Raw genomic sequence first — 26356 nt, 5'->3', positions numbered from 1 at the left:
ACCGAATGAAGGAGCCACAGGGAGGGAGGAAATCTGGAATCTGCACAGAGCAAGGCTCCACAAACAGCAGAGCTGTGTCATCTTAATCACTGGGAACTTCATCAGGCACTCTGTCCTGTCAATTCAGTAGTACATATTTTGCTAAGCATAATTTATTTCATTTATATTCCCTCTTCTTTTGTGATTGCCATTCTGTTTAGTAGGTAGTACCTCTTTGGCATTCTAGCAGTATGAGCGATTCCAGTTTACGTGGGAAGGTGGAGGTTAGGGAGCTTTCTGGGGCACCACCCTATTTGAGAAGTATGAATCATTAGGACCATCACATATTCCTTCTATTTCATATCATATTTCATCTTCTGGTCCCACGTGGCCTACCAGGGTTGCCCTTATGTGTGTATGTATGTATGTATTAGCCCAAGGCAGGATCCACCGACAGCCCTTCTTGCCTGAGCATGTTGGAGGCCTTTGGAAGCTGTGCAGACAACAGCAACTTCAGCCTGAATCATTTTTTTCAGTCATGGACCAGCTGCCAAGAGGCATGAGTAAGAGCTGGGAGAGCAGAAGTGGGAGGGCGGCAAGAGGGCAGGCTGGGAGTGGTCACAGAGGGAGTGGTGCCGGTTCAGGTGAGTGAGTCCTGCCTCTGCCCCACAGAGGGTTGCTCCTACATCAAGGTCCTTTCACAGCCCTCACTTTCTTTTTCCCTTGCTGTGCGTTTTCCAGGATAACTGTGACTCCAGGTAAGCAAAGTGTGGTAGCAAGGCTGGTGATTCTCTCTTCTGGGAAAATTCTTAGAACAAAATAATGATTTAAGCTGATTTGAGGTGGTGAAGGAAGTTGACGTAATGGTTATTATCAGGGATAGGCTGTGGGCTGTAGTGCTGCTGCCTGCCGTCCCCACATGGGCAGCACTTTGAGCTCTTGGTCCTTTGGAAACCAGGAATGCCATGTAGGGAGTGAAATCACTTAGCCAGATGAGCTATGAATATGAAGAAATAACATGGCTAGGAAGTTTGGGTGGTGGTGGTGGGGGGGGCGGGGGCGGCTGTGCAACAGTGATTTCTGGAGGGCAAAGTCTTTCCGAGGACCTTTTTAGCACTGTGTGGGGATTCAGAATGAATTTTGTAACAGTAGTTTCAGAAAGGGCATGGCACTGAAAACCTGGAGAGACTCTGAAGGCATTTGGGGGTCCGGCCCTCCTTCCTGGTTGGGTCAGAGTTTGATTTTGGAACGGTTCTTCTTTTTGGCATTTTTAAGTACCCAGTCAGTGTGCGCTTCCTAGCAACTATGTTCTTCCAAGTGAGGAGTATCCTCCCTTCCTATTTCTGGGTTTCAGGACACTTGAAACAAGTTGCATATTTCAAATGTGTGTTCTTGGGCAACTTTCAAATAGGTTGGCTCATAATTTCTTCCTGATAGACACTATGGTTTTTATGGCTTCATTGACGTGTATCATACTAAAGATCAATTTAACAGGCTGGGCTGTTCTGCTGGCTTGTAATCAGATTAGGCACAGATTCACAGAGCTGAGGGTTTAGCAACACTCTGGCTCAGCCCTTCACTTTGTGGATGGGGGGGGGGTTCACAGAGGTGAAGTGGTATCCACAGTCACATAGCTTATTAGTGGGGAGATGAAGTAGAATCCAGGCCTTCAGACTCACAGCTTGTGGACTTTTCCACGACCCCACAGGTACTCTTAATAACTTCTTCACCTTTGCATTACCAAATGGGTTTTGAATAGAATCAAGCAGGTCTCACACATCAGTCCCCATCAAAATGTGCAAGTGTTTGATGGGTTCCTTGATGGGTGGAGAGATGGAAGCTTGCCTGAAGAAAGGATTCTCCATATGACTCAGCAGGTTTATTTCTTTGCTTCCTAACGCCTTGAATCCTGCTACTTCAATCCCTCTGCTTGACTTTGAAGATATGCAGTCTGAGCAATTTCGGTTACTCTGGTGCGGCAAGCCCAACTCTAGTTTACTGTTAAGCAGCAATGGGAAGGCTCAGTGGTGAAGATCAGGCTTTTAAACAGAGTATCTGAGCACAGCAGAGGCTCCCCTGGCATTAGCAATTAAGTAATTGACCTTATTACTAATATCTGAGTTGTCCTCTCCTGCTAACAAAGCACTTTGCACAAACATCTACTCATTTCATAACTTCATTTAATCCTCATGAGATTCTTTTCACACTGCAGAAGCTGCAAGATCCCCATTTTCTTAATCTGCCTCTGACTTTTTCTTTTTATGAGTGTAGACAGCAGAGACAGTGTTTTTAGGCATTCCATTATAGTTATAAAAACCTTGCCTAGGGATTGGCTAGACCAAACACTTTGAGATTTTTTTCCATCACATTTTTCTTCATTGGTAAACTGAGGCTAGCTAGACCTAATGATATCCACAATAACATGACATAGTGAAAAATAGTTTTTAAGGAATGAAAAAATTATGTATGTAGCCATGCACCCACGTGTGCATGTGCGTATGCATATGCACATGCACATAGAAGAATGGATCTATAGGTGGGGTGGACTTATCTTGTTCAAATACAGCATGTTTGAGTGTGGAAGGAGCACTCTTGCTAATAATGTTAGGACAACACAGATAAGCCAGAACTGTCCCAGGCAAAGAAGGGCATAGGTCAACTTATCCATAAAGTCTTTATCTCATTCAAATGGTCTACAGATGAAAAGTTTGAGGACCATTGGCTTAGATGCATTAGAAACTATAGGAATCTTTATGCAGGAGCCAGTAACCAGCTTATAGGTCTAGAGAAGTGAGCACACTCACACTGCTCACATCCTAGTGTGTGTGTCTCTATCGCAGGATTACCTGCAGTCTCTGAATTGGGTCCATTCTCTCTGGCACACATTTTTGCATGGCTAACTTCTCCTTCATGTGACTTACTTGGATATTACTGTCTTGGGGGGACCTCACTAAGATTTTACTGTGAGTGAGCTGCTTCCCCTGAGGGCTCCCACAGTAACTTGTGCCACCATCCAAAAGCTAATCACACTATCACATGTGTCATGCCACATGACAGACAGGTCCACAGTGGCAAGAACCATGTGCATGTTCACTTGTGATTTCTTAATGTCTAGCTCAGTGCCTGACACACATGAGGGATGCAGTTAACACTTGTTAAGTGAAAGAAATATCAGATGAATAGTTTGCAATGTAAATAGCAGAAAACAAACAAGAGCTTCTTGGAAAATGGGGAAAAAAGTTTTGTGTTGATTAAAAAAAATGTGCAAAGTCTCTTGGTATCTCTGAAGGAGTAATTCAGGACATGTAGGATTTTTGGAACTCAGAAGACTTCTGAGAGAACACATGCCAGCCAAGACCCAATCACTGAGAGGGAAGGTGATGAGGTGTGGTGAGGAGTACCCAGCAGGCAGCTGGTGGAAATGAAGGTCTGGTTTTTCCACTCTCACTCTCCGTGTGGGTGGCCTGGGACAATCACTTCATCTCTGCCCGCCTTACTTTCCTCATCTGTAACACGAAGGGGAGGAGCCAGACTAGATCCATTCCAAGATCTTGTCCCACTTGAGAGGTTTATGATTTTAGGATACAATGCACACAACAGGCAACTTGGCAGTAAATTCTGGAAACGTTTTATTTGTTGCATTTGCATTTATTCTTAAATTTCCATCTCCCTTTTCTCTGGTTAAGATAAAAGTGCCTTTTAAAGATTTAAGTGACTAAAAGAGATAGTGGTTTCTATTTTGGGGCTGTAATGCAAATTTTCTTTGTTATAATTGTCATGGGGTTTTCATGAAAATGAAAGAAGTCCTCTCTGTAACAAAACCAAAAGAGTTGCAGTGATGTTAGCACTCTGAGCACAGGTCATTAGACATGTACGTTTATTATGTAAAACTTGCTTATCGCTACTCTTTTTTTTTTTTTAATCTCTACTCTTGTACCCATAATTTTTATAGCATTTGTGACCCAAAATTGTCCATGTAGGACCTGGTGTGTTTTCCTGGGCTTGTATTGCTAACATTGTTGAGAACTGTTTGCATGCTTTGTCTGGCAGCAGACTCAGGTGGCAATCGGCTGTGGCCAAAGTCATCCCTTGGATCCACCTCAGACCAGATCGACTGTAAGTGTTTTAGGTCAGTTAGTACTAATCACCAAGCAAATGATCAAATTTACCATGCAGCATCTGGTTGATTACTTGGTGATTGTCCCTACAATTTCCATGTACAGACATTTTCTGCTTCCTTTATCAAGCATCAAACAATGTTGTTGTCTCTGGGACCTCAAATATTGAGAGCTGCATGACCTTCCCAAACTTTGGAGACTTTTTTGAGAAAGGAGCTTGTCAGCACATGGATAAGAAGGCACACCTGTTTGGACTCCTGCACTGAGGATTCTCATGCAAAGGAACAGTCTTAAAAGGGAGGGTCTGCCCCTGTTGTGAAAGCTTCAGCTGATAGACATGCACTGATTTGCATTTTTCAACAGGGACCTGACTCTAAGGCTTGAATTGCAACACAGTGTTAATTATATTGTGTAATCAACCACCACGATCTTGTATTCACATAGAACCATTTAGACTAAATTTATCTTCAAATGCCATAAAGCATGAAAGAATGGTGCTTCACTCAAACAAAATGGACATTTCCTTACCGTTTGATTCACTCCCAGGTGCTTGCAGTCAAAATTCTCTTAGCAGATTACTCCAAGGCCTTACACACACAAAAGAAATCAGACTTGTTATCAATTATGCAAAATGATTCTATTTTCTCTTCTGGGACAGTAGGAAATACATGCTGCAAAAGGACTACTGATGTCTGTTTAAGCAGAGTTGGTATGTTTTCATATTATTATTAATGCGATTAGGTCTCAGGTTGTAAAAGCTTTGAGAAGTTCGCAGTGACCTGGGATTAGGTTTTTCTTTTTGTGGAAGAAATAGCTCATTTGGGCATCTCTCTCTGGTGGGGAAATTACTCATGTTGAATTTTAGCTGTAGATGAAGTTAGTACCATCAACGTTCAACTTGCTGTTGGAGAAAGCCAGACTTCTTGTCCTAAAAGTCTGTTACACAGATTCCCCAAACCTTTTGTGAAGTTTCTTTTAATCTACCCCAGTGGATGTACTGGTCCAAACACCCTGTACATTTCCTTTACTGTCTCATTGCCCTCTGCACACCTGATGCTGGGCTGCTTCTCCTGGGAGTGCGAGGTCATCCCTCACAGACCCCACCTCTGAAGAGAGAGGAGAAGGGGGTGGGCCTCAAAGACGTGTTAGATTTAAGGTTACCTGGTGGTAGGTTTTCAGTGAGAACATGGACCTCAGCTCACTTGACTGTTCTTATCAGGGACATCAAACGAAGGAGGAAGAAATCACTGGAGATGACCAGTGAGCACGAACAGGTCAACAAAACATTTTTTTTTTTTTTTTGCTAATGAATTTGCTTTTACAGACTCCAAGATATATTATAATCTTTTTAAATCCATTCTACACATAAACTACATGTCCCAGAAAAGATAGAATTCTGAAAACATATTTGTAGGACAGGGGTACATTCCTTGTTCTTATCCTTGCATCTTTGAATTTTGAATTTCTCTTTGGGGTTAAGGTACATAGTTGCGATCCATGCATTGACTCTAACAGCTCTTTAGGTCTTGTTGGAAGGAAGCCCTCCGTCTTGAGTGGTGACATACCTTGTCTGATGCCAGGGAGCATGTCCTACTAAAAGTCCTTCAATGTCATGTTTGCTTTTTGTGTCTGTGTGCGTGACTGCACAGTGCCCGATGGCTCTGGGGGTATGCTTCAAGCCTTGGCTTGTGCACTAGTCAGCCAGGGCTCGTAATATCCTTCTATGACCCTGAGACACATTCTACCCTGGGCTTAGGGAGAGCCTGGAGAGTCCATGCAGCTCAGCTCTGTTCTAGAAAGGGTTATGCCCTGACTGCTTGAGTTACCCAGGTGCCTTCTGGCTTGATCGTTCACTACTGGATTGGACAGAGAGGTGGACCTTTCAATAGAACAAGAATTCTCAAACTTTTAAATTTTAAGACCCCCTTAACACTCTTAAAAATTACTGCAGATCCCAAAGAACTGTTTTTCTTTTCTTTCTTTTAAAGATTTTATTTATTTATTCATGAGAGACACACACACTCACAGAGAGAGAGAGAGAGAGAGAGAGAGAGAGAGAGATAGAGGCAGAGACCCAGGTAGAGGGAGAAGCAGGCTCCCCACGAGGAGCCCGAAGTGGGACTCGATCCCGGATCCTGGGATCATGCACAGAGCCAAAGGCAGACGCTCAACTGCTGAGCCACCCAGGCATCCCTCTTTCTTTCTTTTTTTTTTTTTTTTAAGAAAAATAAAGCATTGTATTTATTGTTTCTTACATAAATTACTTCCATTTTATGACTAGGAAGTATCTAAGGCCGGATACAAAGATTGTGGGAGAAGCTACTACAAGGTCTTACTTGAAAATATACTATCATCTGCTGTAGGCTTTCTTTTCCAGAACTTGATGATGAAGGGAAAGACTGGGATTGTCTAAATTGAAATTTTATCAGATAAGGACATTGCATATGACAGTCCATTGAGTGAAAATGAGCGATCAAAATGAATGACTGGTATTGCCTTCCACTTTGTTTTTTTAAACAACTTCTAAAGTGATTTTGATTTGAATTATTTCTTTTTTTTTATAAATTAATTTTTATTGGTGTTCAATTTACCAACATACAGAATAACACCCAGTGCTCATCCCGTCAAGTGTCCCCCTCCGTGCCCGTCACCCATTCACCCCCACCCCCCGCCCTCCTCCCCTTCCACCACCCCTAGTTCATTTCCCAGAGTATAAAGACTTCTACCTCTTTCTTTTTTTGATGTCGCATATATCTATCACTATTTCCCAAATTAGAAATTAAAACTGGAGAGCTTTGGAAATATTTACTAATTTATTAAAAATGATGATAATGTAATCATGGTATATTAGCACGAATCACGTATCTTTATGAAAAACAACCACTTTATAAAGGAAAAAAGTGCAGTAAAGAAGAGTACATTGTTTTTTCATTTCTTCAAATCTCTTTAATATTTGGTTTAAGAGAAGACACACCAAACAGCCTCTGGAAAACTCTGTTGCATATTTGTGAGAGATTGAAAATGAAAAGACAAACAATGTTTATATGTTATTATGAAAATTAAGAAAAAATTATTGAATCCTTGTGCCCAACAAGGGGCTCGAACTCACAACCCCTGGGGTCAAGAGTCGCATGCTCCACCATGAGACTGAACCAGCCAGGTGCCCCTGAAAATGGACCCACTGACAGGGTCTCAGGGGCTGCCAGGGGTCTCTGGACACCACTTAGAGATCCTGCATCAGAATAAGAGTCCTGAGACAAGACTAGGCACCTGGTCACTGTTTTCTCCATATTTTTAGCCGAACCCACCTCCTCTCTTTTCTTTACCTCCTATGTTACTTGTTGCACTGCTCACATGGCATAGGCAGCCCCACATTCTACTTATTTGTCTCTGTATCTGTCCAGAGAGATTGCAGACTCAGAGGAGGAGGGACTCAGTTGATACTTCTAATACTTTGGGTCGTGTCTTCCACATGGTAGGTATGTACTAACAACAAAAAAAATAACAGCTCTACTTGTTAAATATTACTATGTGCTAGGTGCCCTACGAAGACATTACTACTTGTACTGATCTCCTGGGGCTGCTGTAACAAAGTGCCATAGATTGTGTGGCTTAAAATGACAGAAATGTGTTTTGCCACAGTTTTGAGACCAGAAATCTGAAATCAAGAAGCTGGCAGGGTCCTGCTCTCTCTGCGAGCCATAGGAGAGAGTTTGTCCCATGCTTTTCTCTTAGTTTCTGATGTTGCCAGTGATCCTTGGGGTTCCTTGGCTCGTAGAAGCATCACTTCGATCTCCGCCTCCGCTGTCACGTGGTCTTCTCCCTGTGTGTCTTCACACCATCTTCCTTTTGCACAGGTCTCTTGCTGTGTCTTTTCTCCTGTTCTTACAAGGACTTCGGTCATATTGGATTAGGGCCACCCTAATGACCCTAACTTGATTAAATCTGCAAAGATCCTATTTCCAAATAAGATCTCATTCACGGGTACCCAGGAAGTGGGACTTCAGCATATCCTTGAACTTACTAAATATTATTTATTAAATATTAGAAAGTTCAAGTTACCATGATACTTACTGAATATTAAGTTGAACCATGCAGAACTGCTGTGATTTGACTGTTTTTTATCTGCAAAAATGTCAATTTTATATGGCTTAACCTAAATCTTAATTGACACAAAATTGGTAAAGAAAACCAATGGATTTTGATCAGTGTTGTCAACTGTTTGGTCCACTTGTTGAGAAAGAGGCATGAATACCAGGATCCTGACAATGGCCTTTGTGGCTGAATAGGCCTGAATTTGGAAATTCCGGGCAGAGCAGTACACACAGAGGATCTCACATACTGGACCATTCAGCTCTTAGGACATTTTCCCATTGGCTTTTAAACTTGCATTTATTGAAAGTTCCTTCTTCTACCCAACACCATCATTTTGTGAGAATTCTTGTTGCATTGGCAGAATGTAATTGAGAACACCTTAAAGATGCTTTAAATATTTTATTTATTTAATTGAGAAAGAGAGAGAGTGTGCATGAGAAAGAGAACATGAGGGGCAGGAGAGGGAGGGACAGAGGGAAAGGAGGGAAAGGGAGAAGCAGGGAGCCCAACGTGGGACTCGATCCTGGGACCCTGGGATTGTGACCTGAGCCGAAGGCAGATGCTCAACCGGCTGAGCACCCAGGTGCCCCTTAAAGACACTTTAGAAATAACTTCATCCTTGTCCTTTGCTCCAGGCCCACAATGGATGCTCTACGATTGGCAAATTCAGCTTTTGCAGTTGACCTTTTCAAACAACTGTGTGAAAAGGAGCCAGCGGGCAATGTCCTCTTCTCTCCAATCTGTCTCTCCACCTCTCTGTCACTTGCTCAAGTAGGTGCCAAAGGTGACACAGCAAATGAAATTGGACAGGTAAGCTCCATACTTTGTTTCTGCTTTGAGTACAAAAAGGGTTATTAGAACATGTGGGCAATGCCTAGGGAAAGTGAATGGAGTCTCTTGGAGAAAATTACTCAGGATTGAGAGTTGTCCCATTGCTAGCACCCTCTTAATCAATTTTTAAATGTGAAAGTTCATTAATCGGTCCTGCAACCCACATTTACAAGTAGCACGTTGTGATGGAGAACCTGGGACCGGCTAGGGAATCACAATATCTATACTAACAGATGGCCTTCGGCAAGTCTACCTGTTACATTATAAGGATCAATCAAGATGGTGTTTGTTAAATGTGCCACTGCAGATACCCCTTGTTTTATGCATGAAATTTATTTACAGCATCATGCTTTATTTTAAGATGTAGGCTCAACTGCATTCTACTCTATAGTACATTCCACCCTATATTAATATATTCATATTAAATAGATCTGTGCTTATATGTTGATACAGAAATAACATTTTAAATTTTCTACCTTCAAATAACAGGGATGAATAAGAAGATGATTGTGCTTTCTTATGTTTCAGAATACTCCCTGGGGCTTGAGTATCCCATTTGAGAAGATTGGATTAAAATGATGTCACCTCCTACCCCATAGTATATAGTTGTATGCATATGTGACTGTACATGTGTGTGCCTGTGTATTTTTTTTTTTTTTTAGAGTTTCTGTTTTTGGGTATGGTTGATTATCTAGGTTTGTAAAATCCTTAGACCCTCAAATGAGGTGATCTTCCAGATTAGTACATTTTAAGTAGTCATTTACCTTTATTTTGGTTTTTCATTTTTTTCATTGTGATATAGTTGACATATAACATTAGTTTTAGGTGTACAATATAATGATTTGATATCTGCATATATTGTGAAATGATCACCGCAGTGAGTCGAGTTAACGTCTATCTGCACCTTGTAACAAAATTTTTTTTCTTCAATGAGAACTTTTGAGATCTACTCTCTTGGCAACTTTCAAATATACAATATAGTATTATTAACTACAGTCACACTGCTGTATATTACATTCCCATGAATTATGTATTTAATGCCTGGAAATTTTTTCCTTTACTCATCTTCCCCTCTTAGATACTGGGTGGATGTGCTTCTAATTCCATTCCAGTATTATTCTTATGTTAATCATTTTAGGTTCAACAGATTTTTTTCCTATTAACTCACAAGCACTTAAAAAAGGAACATCTTCGGGGATCCCTGGGTGGCTCAGCGGTTTAGTGCCTGCCTTTGGCCCAGGGTGCGATTTTCTCCCGGGACTCCAGAATCGAGTCCCACATGGGGCTCCCGGCATGGAGCCTGCTTCTCCCTCCTCCTGTGTCTCTGCCTCTCTCTCTCTCTCTCTCTCATAAATAAATAAATAAATCTTTTTTTTTTTTTAAAAGGAACATCTTCTTATATATATGAATCTCCAGAAAGTATGACCCACAAAATATTATTTGGGTCAGGATGAAGAACTTACACTCAAAACTGAGTTGTGGGCAGAAGAGCTGTCTCTTCTCATGCACCCCTCATTCCTGACTCCCCCACCCCTCCATCCCTACCCCATTTTTCCTTTTTCCTTTCTTATCTCCCATCAGAGAAGGAATGATAAAGAGAACCTCCCAGTAGTGGGTCTGTTCTCATGAATAATAATAAAGCTCTTTTCAGCTCCTGCAAATGTTTTCCTGGTAGTGGTTACCTGGGTTCTTTAATTTTCTGGTCTTTTTACTTGTCATTAGGCCTGAGAGTTATGTACTGCCTTGGACCAGCCAGTTCAACTGGGCAGTACTGAGGCTTTGTGAGTCACTGGCATAATGTGCCCATTTAGTGACATTACCTGAGGTGGGGCAATCAGGACCATTATTATGAGTTAGTAGTGAGGGGAGGATCACCTTACACTGACATCACGTTTTGGAATACTATGAAGCAGAGGAGCTGATGGGCTATTGGTTGGAACAAAAGAAAAGTTAGGAACAAAAGAGAAGAATTCAAGCCTTCCAGAAGATAGCATCCTAGTTTTAAGTGACTTAGAATATTACAAGCAAAATAATAATAATTAAAGTTTTTAAAGATTTATTTATTTATTTATTCGAGAGAAAAACATGAGCTGGAGGAGGGGAAGAAGAAGAGGGAGAAGCAGACTTCCCCCTGAGCCAGGAGCCCGATCCCAGGATGCTGAGATCATGACCTGAGGGGAAGACAGATGCTCAAACCACTGAGCTCCATTATGATCAGAATAATTAGTAACATTTTTGAATCTATATGATGTTTTAGGTGTTTTACATACAATGTCTGTAATGGTCATACCAACTCAGAAAAGTAGGTATTCTCAGTCAATTTTACAGATGAGAAAGTGAAGCTCTGAAAAGCTGGGCAAGATTATATTTCTAGTGAGCACAGGCTGAGATTCCAGGGCAGGGCTGTCTGACGGAAGCCCCTGAGGGCAGCCAACCATGTATGGTAGCTGCCTACCATCAGTGATGCACCAGCATGTTCGGTTAGACTGACTGAAGGGACTGAAGACCCTGGCTAGAGACACCTGTCTCCCTGAATCTGATACCTGTCTAATGATGGTATCTCTTGGTATTAGTCTCTCTCTTCTTGTGTCTCAATTGGATAGAAATTATAACCCAGCTTTGCTCTTACCCAAGTTCAGAAAGCTTTCTGTTATGAGCATTAGAGGCATCATTTTGAAGAATGGGCACCATATCCCCATAGTTGAATAAAGAGAAGACTATCATTATGGCACTGTTTCTCAACTAGGGACGGTTCAGCTCCCTCCTGTCCCAGGGACATTTGGCGATGCCTGGAGATGTTTTTGATTGTCACAAATGAAGGAAGGAGTGCTACTGGCACCTAGTCGTCCAGGGATGCTGCTCAGCATTCTATAATATCCAGGACAGCACCCCCTCAACCACCCTCCCCGCCAAGAAGAACTATCTAGCCCAAAATGTCAATAATACTCAGGTTGTAAAGCCTTCCTTTATGGGGACAATTGAGCAGAGAGGTACTGATCCCTCCAGGCGGCTGACCATTGTCCTATATCCACTGCAACAGGAAGAGGCAATGCTTCCTGGGTAATGGATTATTTTTCTCCTCACAGGTCCTTCATTTTGAAAATATCAAAGATGTACCCTTTGGATTTCAAACAGTGACATCGGATGTAAACAAACTCAGTTCCTTTTACTCGCTGAAACTAATCAAACGGCTCTACGTGGACAAATCTCTGAATCCTTCCACAGTAAGTGGGTTCAAGCAATTAGCCCAATTCCACTCTTTTATCAGAGGTGGTTAGACCTACAATATTGTTGTCAGTGAAATTCACTTCTAGGATGCTCATTTAGGATTTCAGGCTTATCAAAATAAGCCAGTCCTAGTAGTGAATGTGTGTGTGTGTGTGTGTGTGTGTGTGTGTGTGTGTGGTCTCTCAATCAGATGGGAGGGGGAGCACCAAATACGGGCGACTCGATCTGGTGGAGGCTGGTGGCTTTGGTGGTGAAAGAATTCACCCAAGGCAGCACAAAGGAGGTAGAGGTTTATTGCACACACCTCAAGGGAGTGGCAGGCAGGACAGCAAGGGAGAGACTGCACCATGAGGCAGTGGTGGGCAGGCTGAGGAGGTATGGAACCTATAGAATCTTCCTGTCTTGGTACCTATGTCTGGGTGTAAGTAACCCATGGGTTGCCTAGGGCTTGTGGATATCTTGCAGAGTGTCGCCTAATGGGCCTGTTTGTATTTATCCAGGAAGGAGGGGTTCCCTGCAGGTCCCACCTTTTTCAGGTTTCTGTTGCTCAAGTTGGTTGCCTAGAAGCAGCCTCTAAGGAGAGAGGGTGAAGATAGTGGGAATCACATCTAGCTAGAATCACTTCGCAGTCACATCACGGCTCAAAATACAGAGGAGCAGTGGGTTTCCCTCATTCCTCTCAAACATGCCTAAATCTCACTCTTCCTCCTAGCTTCCTCAGAGGGGAGTAGAGAATGGGAGTACTAAGTCTCTAGTAAATGTATCTCCACAGATGCAAGACAGCTCATGACTTAAACCTCTTTCTCCTTAAACAGCGGGGCAAATGGCCTGGGTCAACCTTTTAAGTTCTCCACCGCATTTGTTCACGTGCACCATGTTCTCTTGATGGTTCTCAAAAATCAATAAGAAAAATAGCAATTGCTCGAATCAGTCACAAATTGGTTTTGTTTGCTTTCCAGGGCTGGTCATGTGGGCATCTATCCACGGTAGCTCTCGGCATTTAATTTCAGCTGTTTCTTGAAGGAATCATATATAAAGTACACTGTAATTTCCTGACATTTGACCCCAGAGGATATCATAATATTTTTACAATCTGTATTTGAAACACATAGCCAGCCTCCTAGACTACTACATAGAGGTTCTTTCTCTACGTTACTGATACAGAGTTGATTCTGTTTGTGTTTGCAGGGTCAAAGTTTCAAGCTTTCCGCATCTGATAGGGAGACTGCCAGTTAAATATTTTATCATAGTTTTACTACTTTCTCTTGTAGCTGTTTGTTTTTCTGGTCAGGATCTTTGAGGTCATGAGTTACTAGGTATTATTGTGACTTTATTCTTATTGTGTGAAGACATACATACAGTCTTCTTTTCTGCCAACAATTACCTGGGGAATTAAAAAAAAATATGGAGTTGTGAGTTGGGGTTTGAGTATGGAAACATTTTAAAAATTCTCTAGGTGGTCCTTAGGAGATGCTTAATACATTGTATTGCTAGCCGTGAGGATGGGAAGGCCCTTTATGTTGCTGAGGTTCTGATCTTCTCCGTGGCCCCAGCTCTCTCAGGTGATGGCAATACTCAGTCCCAAGGTGGGGTTGCTGTTAACAGAAGTGAACCAGCTAAGGCTGTAGCTGCTTCGAAGGAATTCAAGGAAGCCCCTGTGCTTAGGACATTCAATCAGATATATTTCATTGGGTTGAACTTCCATTCTACATTTTGAATTATTTCAACCAAACTTGTAATTGAAATAAAGTTTTTAAAGGCTACTTATTTACGTATTAAAGATTTTATTTATTTATTTTTAGAAAGAGAGAGAGCAGGAGGAGGAACAAAGGGAGAGAGACAAGCACACTCTGAGCTAAGCATGGAGCCCAACGCAGAGCTTGATCTCATGACCCTAAGATCATGACCTGAGCAGAAATTGAGAGTCAGATGTTTAATAAACTGAGGCACCATGGTGCCTGGAAAGAAATTTTTTAAATGACTGCTTTCCATTTCCCCCTGCTGGGTGTATATCAGTTGCAAATTTACTGGTAATAGAAGAAACAAGTGTGATCAGAGGGGTGCCACCTGATCAGAACTACGTGGGTGTTTGTTAAAAGTGCAAATTCTGCCTCAGATCACTTGAAAAGATCAATAGGGATGAGTTTTGGGGTTTTGTGTTTCCAGCAGGCCTGTGATAGAATCACTGCTGTGTTCTCTACAGGACGGTGTTTCAAAGTTAAATGTGAGAAGAATCACCTGAGAATCTTGTTGAAATGCACATTCTGATTCAGTAGGTCTGGGATGGGGCCTGAGAGTCTGCATTTCTAATTAGATCCCAGGGGATGCTGTAGCTCTTGATCTCTTGGTCCTTGGACCATACTTTTTGTAGCAAGAATCTCTACAGTCTATTAATTTCAGTGAGGATAGGAGTTTTCCATTCACAGAGTTCTCTTTTCTGTACATTTCTTCTCTTCTCAGATATATATAAAATGTACATTTTAATGTTTCTAAGTTGGAATTTGCGTTATAAATTTTTATGTACGTTTAGTGTAGTGTTCCTTTTCCCTCCCTGAAAGCTGCTACTACATTGATGGAGGAAGTTTTGCTTCTAGAATTGAAGAAGCGAACCAAATTATACGAGGAACATTCATTGATTTCCACAGAAAGTTCCCATTTGTACAGTGATACAGATTCTGAAGGGGTATTCACTGATCTTGATGTTTACAAATCCTTTACTTAGAATCACAGAAGGATGCAATGACTTGACCATGGACTTTAGGTACTTTGTGATTTTATGAGCTGGATGTTTTTCAGGAGTTCATCAGCTCTACGAAGAGACCCTATGCCAAGGAAATGGAAACCGTTGACTTCAAAGATAAATTGGAAGAGACAAAAGGTCAGATAAACCAGTCAATCAAGGATCTCACGGATGGCAAGTATCCTTTCCTTACTTGGACCCTGTCTTGTCATGAATCTTTCTGCAAAGCATAAAATTGAACACCTGGAGGCTTCCTCGGATGTTTTTCCGTAGTCAGGCGAAATTCTTGCCCTGCCAGCCATTTCAACCACAAGGATTCCTAGGCATGTCCTACATCATCTTGCCCTTGGCAGGAATTCCTGGTGCTTCAGTGTTGGTCCACCTGGCTGTGCTCTCCAGCCAGCCACCAGCTCCCACAGGCCCTGCGTGGTTTTGGGCAAGTCCAAGTCACTGGCCGGTTTCTCAATCTGGAAAAAAGGGCTAGGGCTTTAACTTGATCCCTAAGGCCACCTTTGGCTCAACAATTCTACAAATGTATTAAGGAAAAAAGGACAAAAGCTCCTAGGCAATCCAACATGTATACATAAAAACCCAAATAAAGCAGAGGGGGAAATTTGTGCTCAGATCTCCCACTCCCCCTCCAGTCTGCTCTCTGTTAGTCCAGGGGCTTCTCCTGCTGCAGCTGCCTGGACCTGCCCCTGGCTCAGGGCTCCTCTCCTGCCCATCCCCCTTCCATTAAAGTTCTCTGGGAGTTGTCCTCCTTGCTAGAAAGGAATTGCAGCTAAGATGAGTCTGAGTGCTGAGGGCCTATCGGGGTCTCCCTCCCCCCAGGACTCCTTGGGATACAGAACCTAAATGTGAAGGAGTGATTGCACAGATGGACCTTTCAGGTTCTGCTACTGCCATCTGGGGAGGGACACACTTCTGGGGCAGGGGGGACTTGCTTCCTGTGGGCATGGCTGGAGGGGTCCTGTTGCGGTGCTAACTTAGGAATGACAGTCCACACGGCAGCTGCAGAGTGAGGCCATGGACAGAATTTGGTGTTGGAGTCATTTAAGACCTGGATTTGAATCCGAATGCTGCCACTTTGAACTGAGTCACTTGGGTAAAGAACCTCAGTTTACTGAACTGTAAAATGGGGCCTGATTAATTTTTACATGGTTGTTGTGAAGATCGAGTTAGATATATAGGGTAACAAATAATATATGATAACCAAGATAGTGTGCGGTAGCCACGGCTATGCAGGCATGCATGCGAATGTATATATATATATATATATATATATATGTTATTGAAATGATGCTTCTTTGCCTTCCTATGTAAAGAGAAAACTGGTATAAGTAACACCGGGGTAAGCACAGTTTAAAAATTTATAAGCAAAAAGCAGTTGCTGTTTGAATTACTGTGTAACAGTTTTGCTTCTAGAATTGCCAGATAATGGTATTTTTTCTATAAGGGCTTAAAAAAAATCTTTATACATTTAAGATTTCACTGGAGAAGGTCACTTCATGAAAAAAAGAATCACCTACCATTTCCCATACTTCTCTGGTCTTCACGTTCCTTCCTTAACATGATTATGTATTCAACACGTCATGTACCATTGGCAGGACTGGTTACACAAGCTTGGTGCAAAATGCAAATGCAGGGACTCTTATTAAAAATGTATTAAGGATTTTCAGGTGACAGAGGAGCATGAGACCAGAACAGAGCCCTGCACGCACATGTCACAGGTCCACGAAGTGACCTTGAGCCACAGTGTGAAGATCCCAAGGTTTTAGGTAATTGAACATCTCTCAGAAAAAATGTCCGTGCTATTCACGCGTTTTATGAAGGCATTATCAGCAGGGAGCTGCTGTGGCTGTGGCGGACTGGATCCCTGCAGTAGTGACAGCGCTGACCTTGATTCAGACAGGCATCTGTGTCTAGGGTGAGCCGAGCTGCAGGGAGAAGAGTGCCGGGCAGGCCTGTCTAGATGTGCTTTTCCAGCCCAGTGAGCCCGGAAGGCTGCTCGGCTTCCCTGAGCCCCAGTTTCCAGAAGTATAAGATGGGGATGATGATCTGGGCCTTGCAGGAGTACTGCGAGGTCATGCACGTGAAGAGGTTAAAATTGCACCCGTGCATTTTCATTCCAGAGCACAGGCTGTGGAGTCGGAAAGACTCAGCTTTGAATCCTGAATCCGACCTTGCTCGTGTGTCACCTTGGGCACGTGACTTAACCACCAAGTCTCAGCTTCCTCATCTGTAAAATGGGGACAAGTCGGTGAAATCGTGCATAGGAAACATCCAGCACAGGATGGGCATTCGGAAGCGGTAGCTCCTGCTTTTCCTCTGGCTGTTCTTCCTTTCTTTTCCTTGTCTTCCCCTCTACTGCCTCCTGGTTAGGGCTCTGGTAAGTGTTCTGGGGACAAGGTGCAAGGAGAGAGAGGGGACCCCTTCTGGAATGAGGCTGCCGGCCTGCGGAACCACGCGCCATGACAACTACCCGAGTGCAGACGTGTGTGTGGATGCCAGGTGTAGCTTGGAAGAATAACCTGCAATCTGTGCTTTCCCACAACTGTTTGCAGGCCGCTTTGAAAACATCTTGGCCGACAACAGTGTCAGCGAACAGACAAAGATCCTCGTGGTGAATGCTGCCTACTTCGTTGGGAAGTGGATGAAGAAATTTCCTGAATCCGAAACCAAAGAATGCCCGTTCAGGATCAACAAGGTATGTGGGTGGGCAGCGCGTCGGAGGCTCCCAACCCGAGATGTGACAAATTCTAGCAACTCACAGGACCATAGGGATTCACTCCGGTGAGGAAAATTGAGGCACAGGAGCAGCTGTGCCTTTCCTGGGACTCACAGCTGGGAGGTGGATTCTAGACAAAGAACCAGAATCCAGAGACTCTCACTCTTCTCCAGAACATTTAGACTGTTTTGCTGGGGGTTGGCTGTCCCCCCTGGGGAGGCTGGCAAAACCCAAAATATGTTGCGGATGGTGGCTCTCCCCCAGGGGTGGCTGGGCCAGCCCCAAACGTGGTCCGGGGAACAGCCAGCAAGTGCACTGGGGGCTTTGGCGCCCACCTCCCCAGATGTGTAGTGTCTGCATTTAGGAAAGTGCGAATGGGTGGAAGGGAGGACGAATGTGTGCTCTTCCTTTATCGTTATTCAGCCATAAAGCTGGCTCATGTCACATCCTGGAGACTCAGACTCTAGGAAGAGAATTAATAAGGATTTGAAGTGTCATTGATGGTTCAGTGTTTTCTCTGACCAAGTGGTAAAACACTGCTGCTCAAGGCTGCGTGGGATATGCCTTCCTTTTGGATGCAGACTTTATTTCTTTTGCATTGCTTTTGTAGCCCTTGAACTCTTCCAGTGAGGTTACTAAACCTTCCCCCCACTCCCCACAGGTTCCCTGGTGTCTCCTTTAAGGTAGGCTAAATTGGTGAAGTTGTGTTATTAAAAGTTTAGTATAGTGCCTATTCAGACAAGGTGAATACACACACACACACACACACACACACACGCATTTCTTGGAATAGTCTTTACTTAGTCCTGGGCTCAGAAGATAGGTCTCTCAATTTATGTTTCAGAAAATGGGATTATTGTGTCCATATTTAGTGCTGATAAGTGAAATAGATGATGGTGTTTGGTGGCCACAACAGTATGCAAATTCATATGACTAGCAGGCTAATTGATGGAGATTTTTAGACAAATCTATATCTACTTAAAGAGAAATAAATGGAAAAATTAGCAGTTAATTTCAAAAGCAGTATGTTTTTCTACCACAGTTCTGTTTTTGGTTGTACATAGAATTAAATCTTCAACTATTTATCGACCAAATATTTGGTGAACAACTACTACGTGCTGGGATATACCAAGAAAATAAAACATGGTTTCTGCTTTGACTATAGTCTAGTTGGGCAGGGGCCGGGGGGTGGGAAGACAGTCACATAAGTAAATATTCTAACTATGTAACATGTATTGAAATAGAAGTATTACACAAAGTAAAATATGGTCTAGCTCTGCTTGAAAGAGGTGTTGGGGAATCTTCATTTGAAGATCCCAGATAAAAGTTTTATTGCAATATTCTCCCCTAGGCCTGATAAGAAGTTTGAAATTTCCCCTAAAAGAGATTCACTTAACAGGCAAATATCCTATAGGAGGTATAGATCGAAATAAGAAGTTACACTAAATTACTATCAGTCTCTTACTCTTTAGTATGAATTGATTTTCCTTCAGAAAATCAGACTTCTCTGTAGCAGAGACACAAAGTCAGATATTAATGGGGACAGAAAGAAGGAAAGGCCTGGAGAGAAAAGCCTGGGCTCTAAAGCCCCCCCTTTTAAAAAATATTTACTTATTGATGAGAGACACACAGAGAGAGGCAGAGACATAGGCAGAGGGAAAAGCAGGCTTCTCAGAGGGAGCCCGATGCAGAACTCGATCTCAGGATCCAGGATCACGCCCTGAGCCAAAGGCAGATGCTCAACTGCTGAACCACCGAGGCGTCCCTAAAGGCCTTTTTTGAGAGTTATGGAATGGGTTGGAGCTGGAAGGGACTTAGAGAGAATTCTGTAACTTAATATTCCCATTTAAAAATTATGAAATAATTCAAGCAGAGAATTATAGAAAATAATAAAACACACAGCAATGTACCCAACAACCAGCTTTGTGAATCTTTAGATTTTTGCCTTGCTTATTTCAGATATTTTAGAGAAAAAATATAGCAACAGATGCACTTGCCCTGTGAAGCCCCCTCCCATGTCCTCTCTTCTTTCCCAGAAGTAATGATCATTCGGATATGTCCTATTCCCTCATTTTACTGACAGGGAAGCTGAGGCCCAGAGATGTGAAGTGACTTCACAAGCAAGATCACAGCATCTGTTTATGTCATATCTGAGGCTAAAACCCAAGGTTCTTTTTTTTTTAAGATTTTATTTATGTATTCATGAGAGACACAGAGACAGAGGCAGAGACACAGGCAGAGGGAGAAGCAGGCTCCCTGTGGGGAGCCTGATGGCAGAACTCGATCTCAGGATCCGGGATCACAGGCATCTGCTCAGATCAGCGTGGGCAGTTGTACAGAAAGAGGGTAATAAAACCAAAGGGGACCAGGGGACAAAACAAATGTGATGGTCGTCCTGCTATCTGCTGAGTTTTCTCTATTAGGGATTCTAGTAGGAAGAGCTGCGTAAGTAGATTCATGGTTGGCACTAGAACTTACTTTCAAGTCAGCTCCACCAGGAATGATTTATAGAGCTTGTAATGATGAGACCTATGAAGATGAAGTCTAAGTTTGCCTGTATTTTCAGTCATATTGTCTTATTTTAATGTTTTATATAAGCAAGTACAGTATTATGTATCATTCCTGAAATACACTGAAATTAGGCATGTGAATGACATTTTGAAGAAAGTCATTAACTCTCCAGGGGCTAGTCTGTGATGGTTTGGGTCCAGGTGAGGGATTGCACCATAATGGTCTGAAACTATAACAAGAACAAATGTCTGGTGTGTGTGTGTGTGTGTGTGTGTGTGTGTGTGTGTATTTATGCTTGTGTCACTTGAAAAGCAAATGGTCCAAATTTCTCCTTTTACAGACGGACACCAAACCAGTGCAGATGATGAGTATGGAGGCCACGTTCTGTATGGGCAACGTTGATGGTATCAATTGTAAGATCATAGAGCTTCCCTTCCAAAATAAGCACCTGAGCATGCTCATTCTGCTACCCAAGGATGTGGAGGATGAGTCCACAGGCCTGGAGAAGGTGAGGAGGGAGGCGAGTGTTCAACATGAAGGCTCCACCTGCCTTGACATGGAGCCATGTGGGCCACACTGTGTGTGGCTGTGACACTTCCCTGCCTTACACGTCACTTGCTCTGTCATCTCCAAGGGTCTTGTGGTGCTTTCCCTTTGTCTTTAATATTAAAACAGTCAACATTTACTTGGCACTTGTGATGGGCCGGGAGCTGTGAAGCCCCATATGCACCTGCTCACTGGTTTCTCATCTATGCATCAAAAGCTATCCCTGGGCTATTGTTGACCAAAGATGCTGAGGCACAGCAGGGGAGGGGTGACTGGTCCATGGTCATGTAACTTGTCAGTGGCATGTAGAATTGGAACCTGAGCCCAGGAAGTTGGAATCTGTGTTCTAAATCTAGCCTCCAGTACCTGTTATTAGTGTCTTGTGTTAGTGTGGTATTTGTTACAACTGATGAGCCAGTTCTCAACACATTATTCAGAGTCTGCAGTTTGCTTTAGGGTTGACTCTTTGTGTCATACATTCTACAGGTTTTGAAAACCTCTTTTATTTATTTTTTCAAATTTAAATTTAAATTAAAAAAGATTTTATTTATTTATTCATGAGAGCAACACATAGAGAGGCAGAGACACAGAGAGAGGAAGAAGCAGGCTCCCTGTGGGGAGCCTGACTCGGACTCAGTCCTAGGACCTTGGGATCATGACTTGAGCCAAAGACAGACAGACACTCAACCACTGAACCACCCAGATGCCCCTGAGAAGCTCTTTTAATGCATATACATATATGAGATTTTATTATGCTTCATCCTTTGTGTAGGTTATTAGAGGCACAAGGTTTAAATAGAGGTTCATTTACTTGTGAATGGTGCTGTAGCTTCCCCTCTATGCTGGCAGCCCCATCCAGCTACCCTGGACACCTACCTAACCCCCCTTGTCCCCCCTACCCCCAGCCCTCCCTTCCCAGCCTTCCCAGCTCCCCTTCACCTGGGCCTCTGCCTTAGGCCAGGGAGAAGGATGGGCTCTTTGAAGGACCCAGAGGTCACCTGCTTTGTTTCCAGTCATGCTTCAGTTCCCCCTTGACTTTCCGGGGGACAGTCTAGATCTGAGTCAGTCTCTGACCTGCTTGTTGCTTTAGTGATTGTTAAACTTTATCCGTCACTGAACTTCATTGCTCTTTTATTCACTGCTCTTTCTCTTTCTCACTCTATTCCATGTGTTGGTCTCTTTTCTTTTACAATCCTTGCACTCTCCCTTTTGGGAAACACCTTCATGCCGGTTTTTTTCTGATTAAAGTACAGAATGGAAGAAACTGATCTCTTGGGCCTCGGGGAAATTCAAGAATATGTGTAGCGGTAGTCTCCTGGGGCTGCCATAATGACCTGCCACAAACTCAGTGGCTTAAACAACAGGACTTTATTCTCTCACAGTTTCAGAGGCTAGAAATCTGAGCTCAGCATGGGTTCCTGCTGAGGGCTGTGAGGGAGGCTGTTTTATGTCTCTTCCCCAGCTTCTGGAGATGAGCTGGCAGTCTTTGACATTCCTTGGCTTGTAGATACTTCACTTCAATATTAGCCCGTCTTCACATGACTCTTCTTTGTGTGTGTGTCCAAAATTTTCCTTTGTATAAAGGCGCCGGTCATATCAGGTTAGGGCTCATCCTATTGAACGCGTTTTAATGACAGCCATAGGGATCCTGTTTCCACATAAGGTCACATTCTAAGGTACTGTGAGTTAGGAATTCAATATATGAATTTGTTTTTTTTTTTTGGGGGGGGTGTACAATTTGACTCATAACACATATATAATGGAGGAGCAAAAAGCTTTTTTTCCCCCCTCTGAGTAGTCTTTTTGAGTTATGGGTGAATTTTCTTCCCTCTCATCATTTCCAGATAGTACGTGGGCAAGAGAATATACTTTTTGGCTCCAAAATTCTAGTCACTTATGTCAATCTTTTGGTCCTAATAACTTGTTGTAAATGAAACTGTAGTCACTGAAAACATAACTACCCATAGATGAACAAGAGAATCCAATGGTACCCTCCTCAACTGAAAACAAAACAAACAAACTTGTGCCCAGTCCGTGATCTTGCCATGTTACTAATTTTTATGGGTTTCAGGTGAGTAACTTCAATGCAGAGATGCCCCATGATAGAGTAATAGTCAGGGTATTGTAATACTAGAGTAATACTAGAGTAATTAGTATTTAGTAATACTAAAATTACTAGAGTAATAGTCAGTCATTTTCTGTCCTACAGGCATTTCTCCTCTAGCCAGTGGGGAGGTTGGCAGGGCAAGGAGCAATCTAAGATTTGCTCAATGAAGAATTTTATGACTAGACCATTTTATGCGTCATTGCCTATCTCTCATTTCTAAAATCACCAGCTAAAATGGATGCATTCATCACCCCTCGTCTTCAAAAATGACCATAGACAGTTCAAGTTCTCATTTTAGAAAGAGTCACTTTAGCTTTAATTTGAGTTACTAATTTTGATGCCATGCCAAGGACTTGAGTATTCTGGATCTCCTAGTAGAGAAGTTAAAATAAACATTCAAGAAATAGTCTGTATAAAAACCCTTCTAATTTTATATTCATTTCTCTATTACTTATGCAACATCATCACCCATGCATTTGTTTCTACTCTACAGCTTCAAAGAAATGCCCTCAGACATTTTAGTTTGAACGGACCACTGTTGGAGGGTGGGGTGCAGAAGAGCAGTGCTGGGGGGCTGGGTGCATCTTTGATAAGGGAAACTAGTCACATACCCAAACTGCAGGGCTGACTCCATTTTCGGTGGTCCATCTGCACTGCTTCAAAACTAGGCTCACAATGGCTCTTTCTTTCTTTCTTTCTTTCTTTCTTTCTTTCTTTCTTTCTTAAGATTTTATTTATTTATTCATGAGAGACACAGAGAGAGGCAGAGACACAGGCAGAGGGAGAAGCAGGCTCCCCGCAGGGAGCCCGATGTATGACTTGATCCCAGGACTCTGGGATCATGACCTGAGCCAAAGCTCAACCACTGAGCCACCCAGGTGCCCCTCACTTTCTGTTTTCAATCAAGCAGGGTCTTTTACTACTATGAATACAAAAATAATTTCCTCTCCTTTTGGTCCTGCAGGTTGAACAACAGCTCAACTCTGAGACGCTCTTGCAGTGGACCAATCCCAGCACCATGGCCAACGCCAAAGTCAAACTCTCCATTCCCAAGTTTAAGGTGGAAAAGATCATTGATCCCAAAGCTAGTCTGGAAAACCTAGGGCTGAAAAATATCTTTAATGAGAATACGTCTGATTTCTCTGGAATGTCAGAGACCAAGGGAGTGGCTCTCTCCAATGTTATTCACAGAGTATGCTTAGAGATAACTGAAGATGGTGGGGATTCCATAGAGGTGCCAGGATCACGAATCCTTCAACACAAGGATGAATTCAATGCCGACCACCCATTTATTTACATCATCAGGCACAACAAAACGCGAAACATCATTTTCTTTGGCAAGTTCTGTTCTCCTTAAGTGGCAGAGCCCAGGTTAAGTCCCACCTAACTTTTCTTTAAACTCTGCATCCAAAGAATCACTTTCTAAATACAATAAATTGTTCATATTGCTGGATCAGGAAGCAGCTGGTACTTGACATGTGTAGCCCTCACATTAATAAGCCCTTCTATTCCAATCCTTTCTTTTATTCTCCCCCCATAACCCCACATAAAACACAGTTCTTTTAATGGAAAGGAGTTACCTTAGAGGAAAAATATGTATCTGTTACTGGCCGAAGTATCTAGGGTTATGGGCAGGAGTGCAGTCTTCCACAACAAAAATTCTGGTAAGGAGGATCTAGAGGATTTTAAAGCTTCGCCTTCCTTCACTGGGATGCAGAATATTCTAGACATTCTCACTTCCCTGAAAGGCTATAGAAACTGGCACATGAGATCCACAAATCTTTCCTGGCTCCAGCGAAACTTGGGCACATGTTTAGGCTGCTGTAGGTCTGCAGCTCCTTTTGCTTAAACTCTGGTACCCGTGTTTTCTTCCAACTCTAACTTTTTGGGATTTTAGAAAGCTAACATGTTGCACATACTATTATGGAAGGAACTTCATTGATAGAGTCTGGGACAGCACCCTAGAAACCAACACCTTAATATTTCTGCCAGGAAACAAAGAATATTCACACAAAATGGGTAAAGACTCTGAGCAGCCCATAAGTGTCAGGTTTTACTGCCAAATAACTGTGCCACCAGCTTATGAAAAATCTTTCTGTTTTCAGAACTTCTTGAAATGTTGGAAGGGAATTACAGTATAGTAGCTGAAGTGCAGCACCTTGAGGGGAGGTTAGGTTTTATAAAAAATCCACTTTAGACCAAAAATCCACCTGGTCTCTTGGTGGGTGGCAGGCCACCGCATGGCAGGGAAGGCTGACAGGTCTAACAAGGCTTTGGGTGTCTGACAATCAGGGACTTCAAGCACGAGGGGGTGTTTAGAGTAGCTGATGAAAGAGAGTTTTGGGTGTTGAAGGAACTTGTCCCTTCGTCTAATGAGATAGTGGGAAGGGGAAAGGAGCTAATCGTGCCTTTGGAAAACAGAACAACAGCAATTGGAGTCTTCTCACTGCCTTGACACGTGTGTTTGGGGTTAGTTATGGTGCATAGCTAGTTAGGAACTTACATTTGTAGTCATTTGTGAAGCTGGTCTGTTACGTTCTCTATGCTGCAAGTACACAGGTTCATTCACTACCAAAAGAACACATGTGCTGAAGATTTCGCCTACGTCTTCTCTGGCACTCATTGTAAATAGGTTCGATTCTTTTCTTGCTCCGAAGGTTCAATACTGAATTTCTTTTATGCTCCTGACAATAAAATATTATCAAGCTACATGTCTTATGTTTTTCCTGACACCAGATTTGCTATTTTGAAATGGAAACCAAGCCATCATTTAGAAAAACATTCCTGTATGTAGATGCTTTTTGAGGTGACTGATGGAAAATAAAAAGGAGTAAGAATAATTACTGTCCTTATTCCCTTGTCTTCCTTTCTTCCTGCCCACTGGGCTGGCTTCCCCCCCTCCCCACATTCCCTTTCATGCTATGGGAGAGGACCAGAGGGTGCTGGGATGACTTACCACTTATGCCAAAGTACGCAATGAAACGAGAGGCCTGGCAGGAGGACATAGAACTTTTATCCAGTGGAAAAGTTCAGGCCCAGCCTCAAAATCTAATTTTATTAAGTAAGCTGCATATGCTCAAAATATTTGTAAGTACATTTTCCTCAATGTAGGTTTTTTAAAAAATCAGTTATGATATCCCTGGACCTAATATTCAGCATGCTTTTTCCTGTCCAGCTGCTGTGCTCGAATAGAGTGTGTCCCCAGTTGTGATCATCGTTGAGCACAAAAAGTGACAAATGCTCGCCAACCGACCAAAAAGAAAACAACCATTTGTGCAGGGTTGCAGGGGGGAGGTGTGTGTGTGTGTGTGTGTGTGTGTGTGTGTGACCCAAACCAGGTTTGGCCACTCTTGGCTCATCATTCCCTCTTGGCTACGAGAAACAGAAAGTGTGGGATGATCACGAAAAGGTCTAGTGAGTATTTAGAGGAGGGGAGGGGTGAGTGCCTCTTTAAGCCAAGTGTTCAGGGACCT

General features: G+C 42.8%; 1 protein-coding gene across 1 annotated transcript; it reads left to right on the top strand.

Moving 5' to 3' along the window:
• The first annotated feature begins 621 nt into the window (after nt 1-621).
• On the top strand, nt 622-25723 carry LOC129514520 (serpin B5). Its single transcript, XM_055333137.1, has 7 exons — nt 622-737; nt 8828-9002; nt 12110-12247; nt 15048-15165; nt 17556-17698; nt 20571-20738; nt 23848-25723. Exons 2-7 carry the CDS (start codon nt 8835-8837, stop codon nt 24238-24240), a joined length of 1128 nt encoding a protein of 375 aa, XP_055189112.1. The 5' UTR covers nt 622-737; nt 8828-8834; the 3' UTR covers nt 24241-25723.
• The last annotated feature ends 633 nt before the right edge of the window (nt 25724-26356 follow it).

Source organism: Nyctereutes procyonoides, unplaced genomic scaffold (genome assembly GCF_905146905.1).
Source record: "Nyctereutes procyonoides isolate TBG_1078 unplaced genomic scaffold, NYPRO_anot_genome, whole genome shotgun sequence".
Lineage (NCBI taxonomy): Eukaryota > Metazoa > Chordata > Mammalia > Carnivora > Canidae > Nyctereutes > Nyctereutes procyonoides.
The sequence above is the reverse complement of the archived record's forward strand: the minus strand, read 5'-3'. Positions and strand labels throughout refer to the sequence as shown.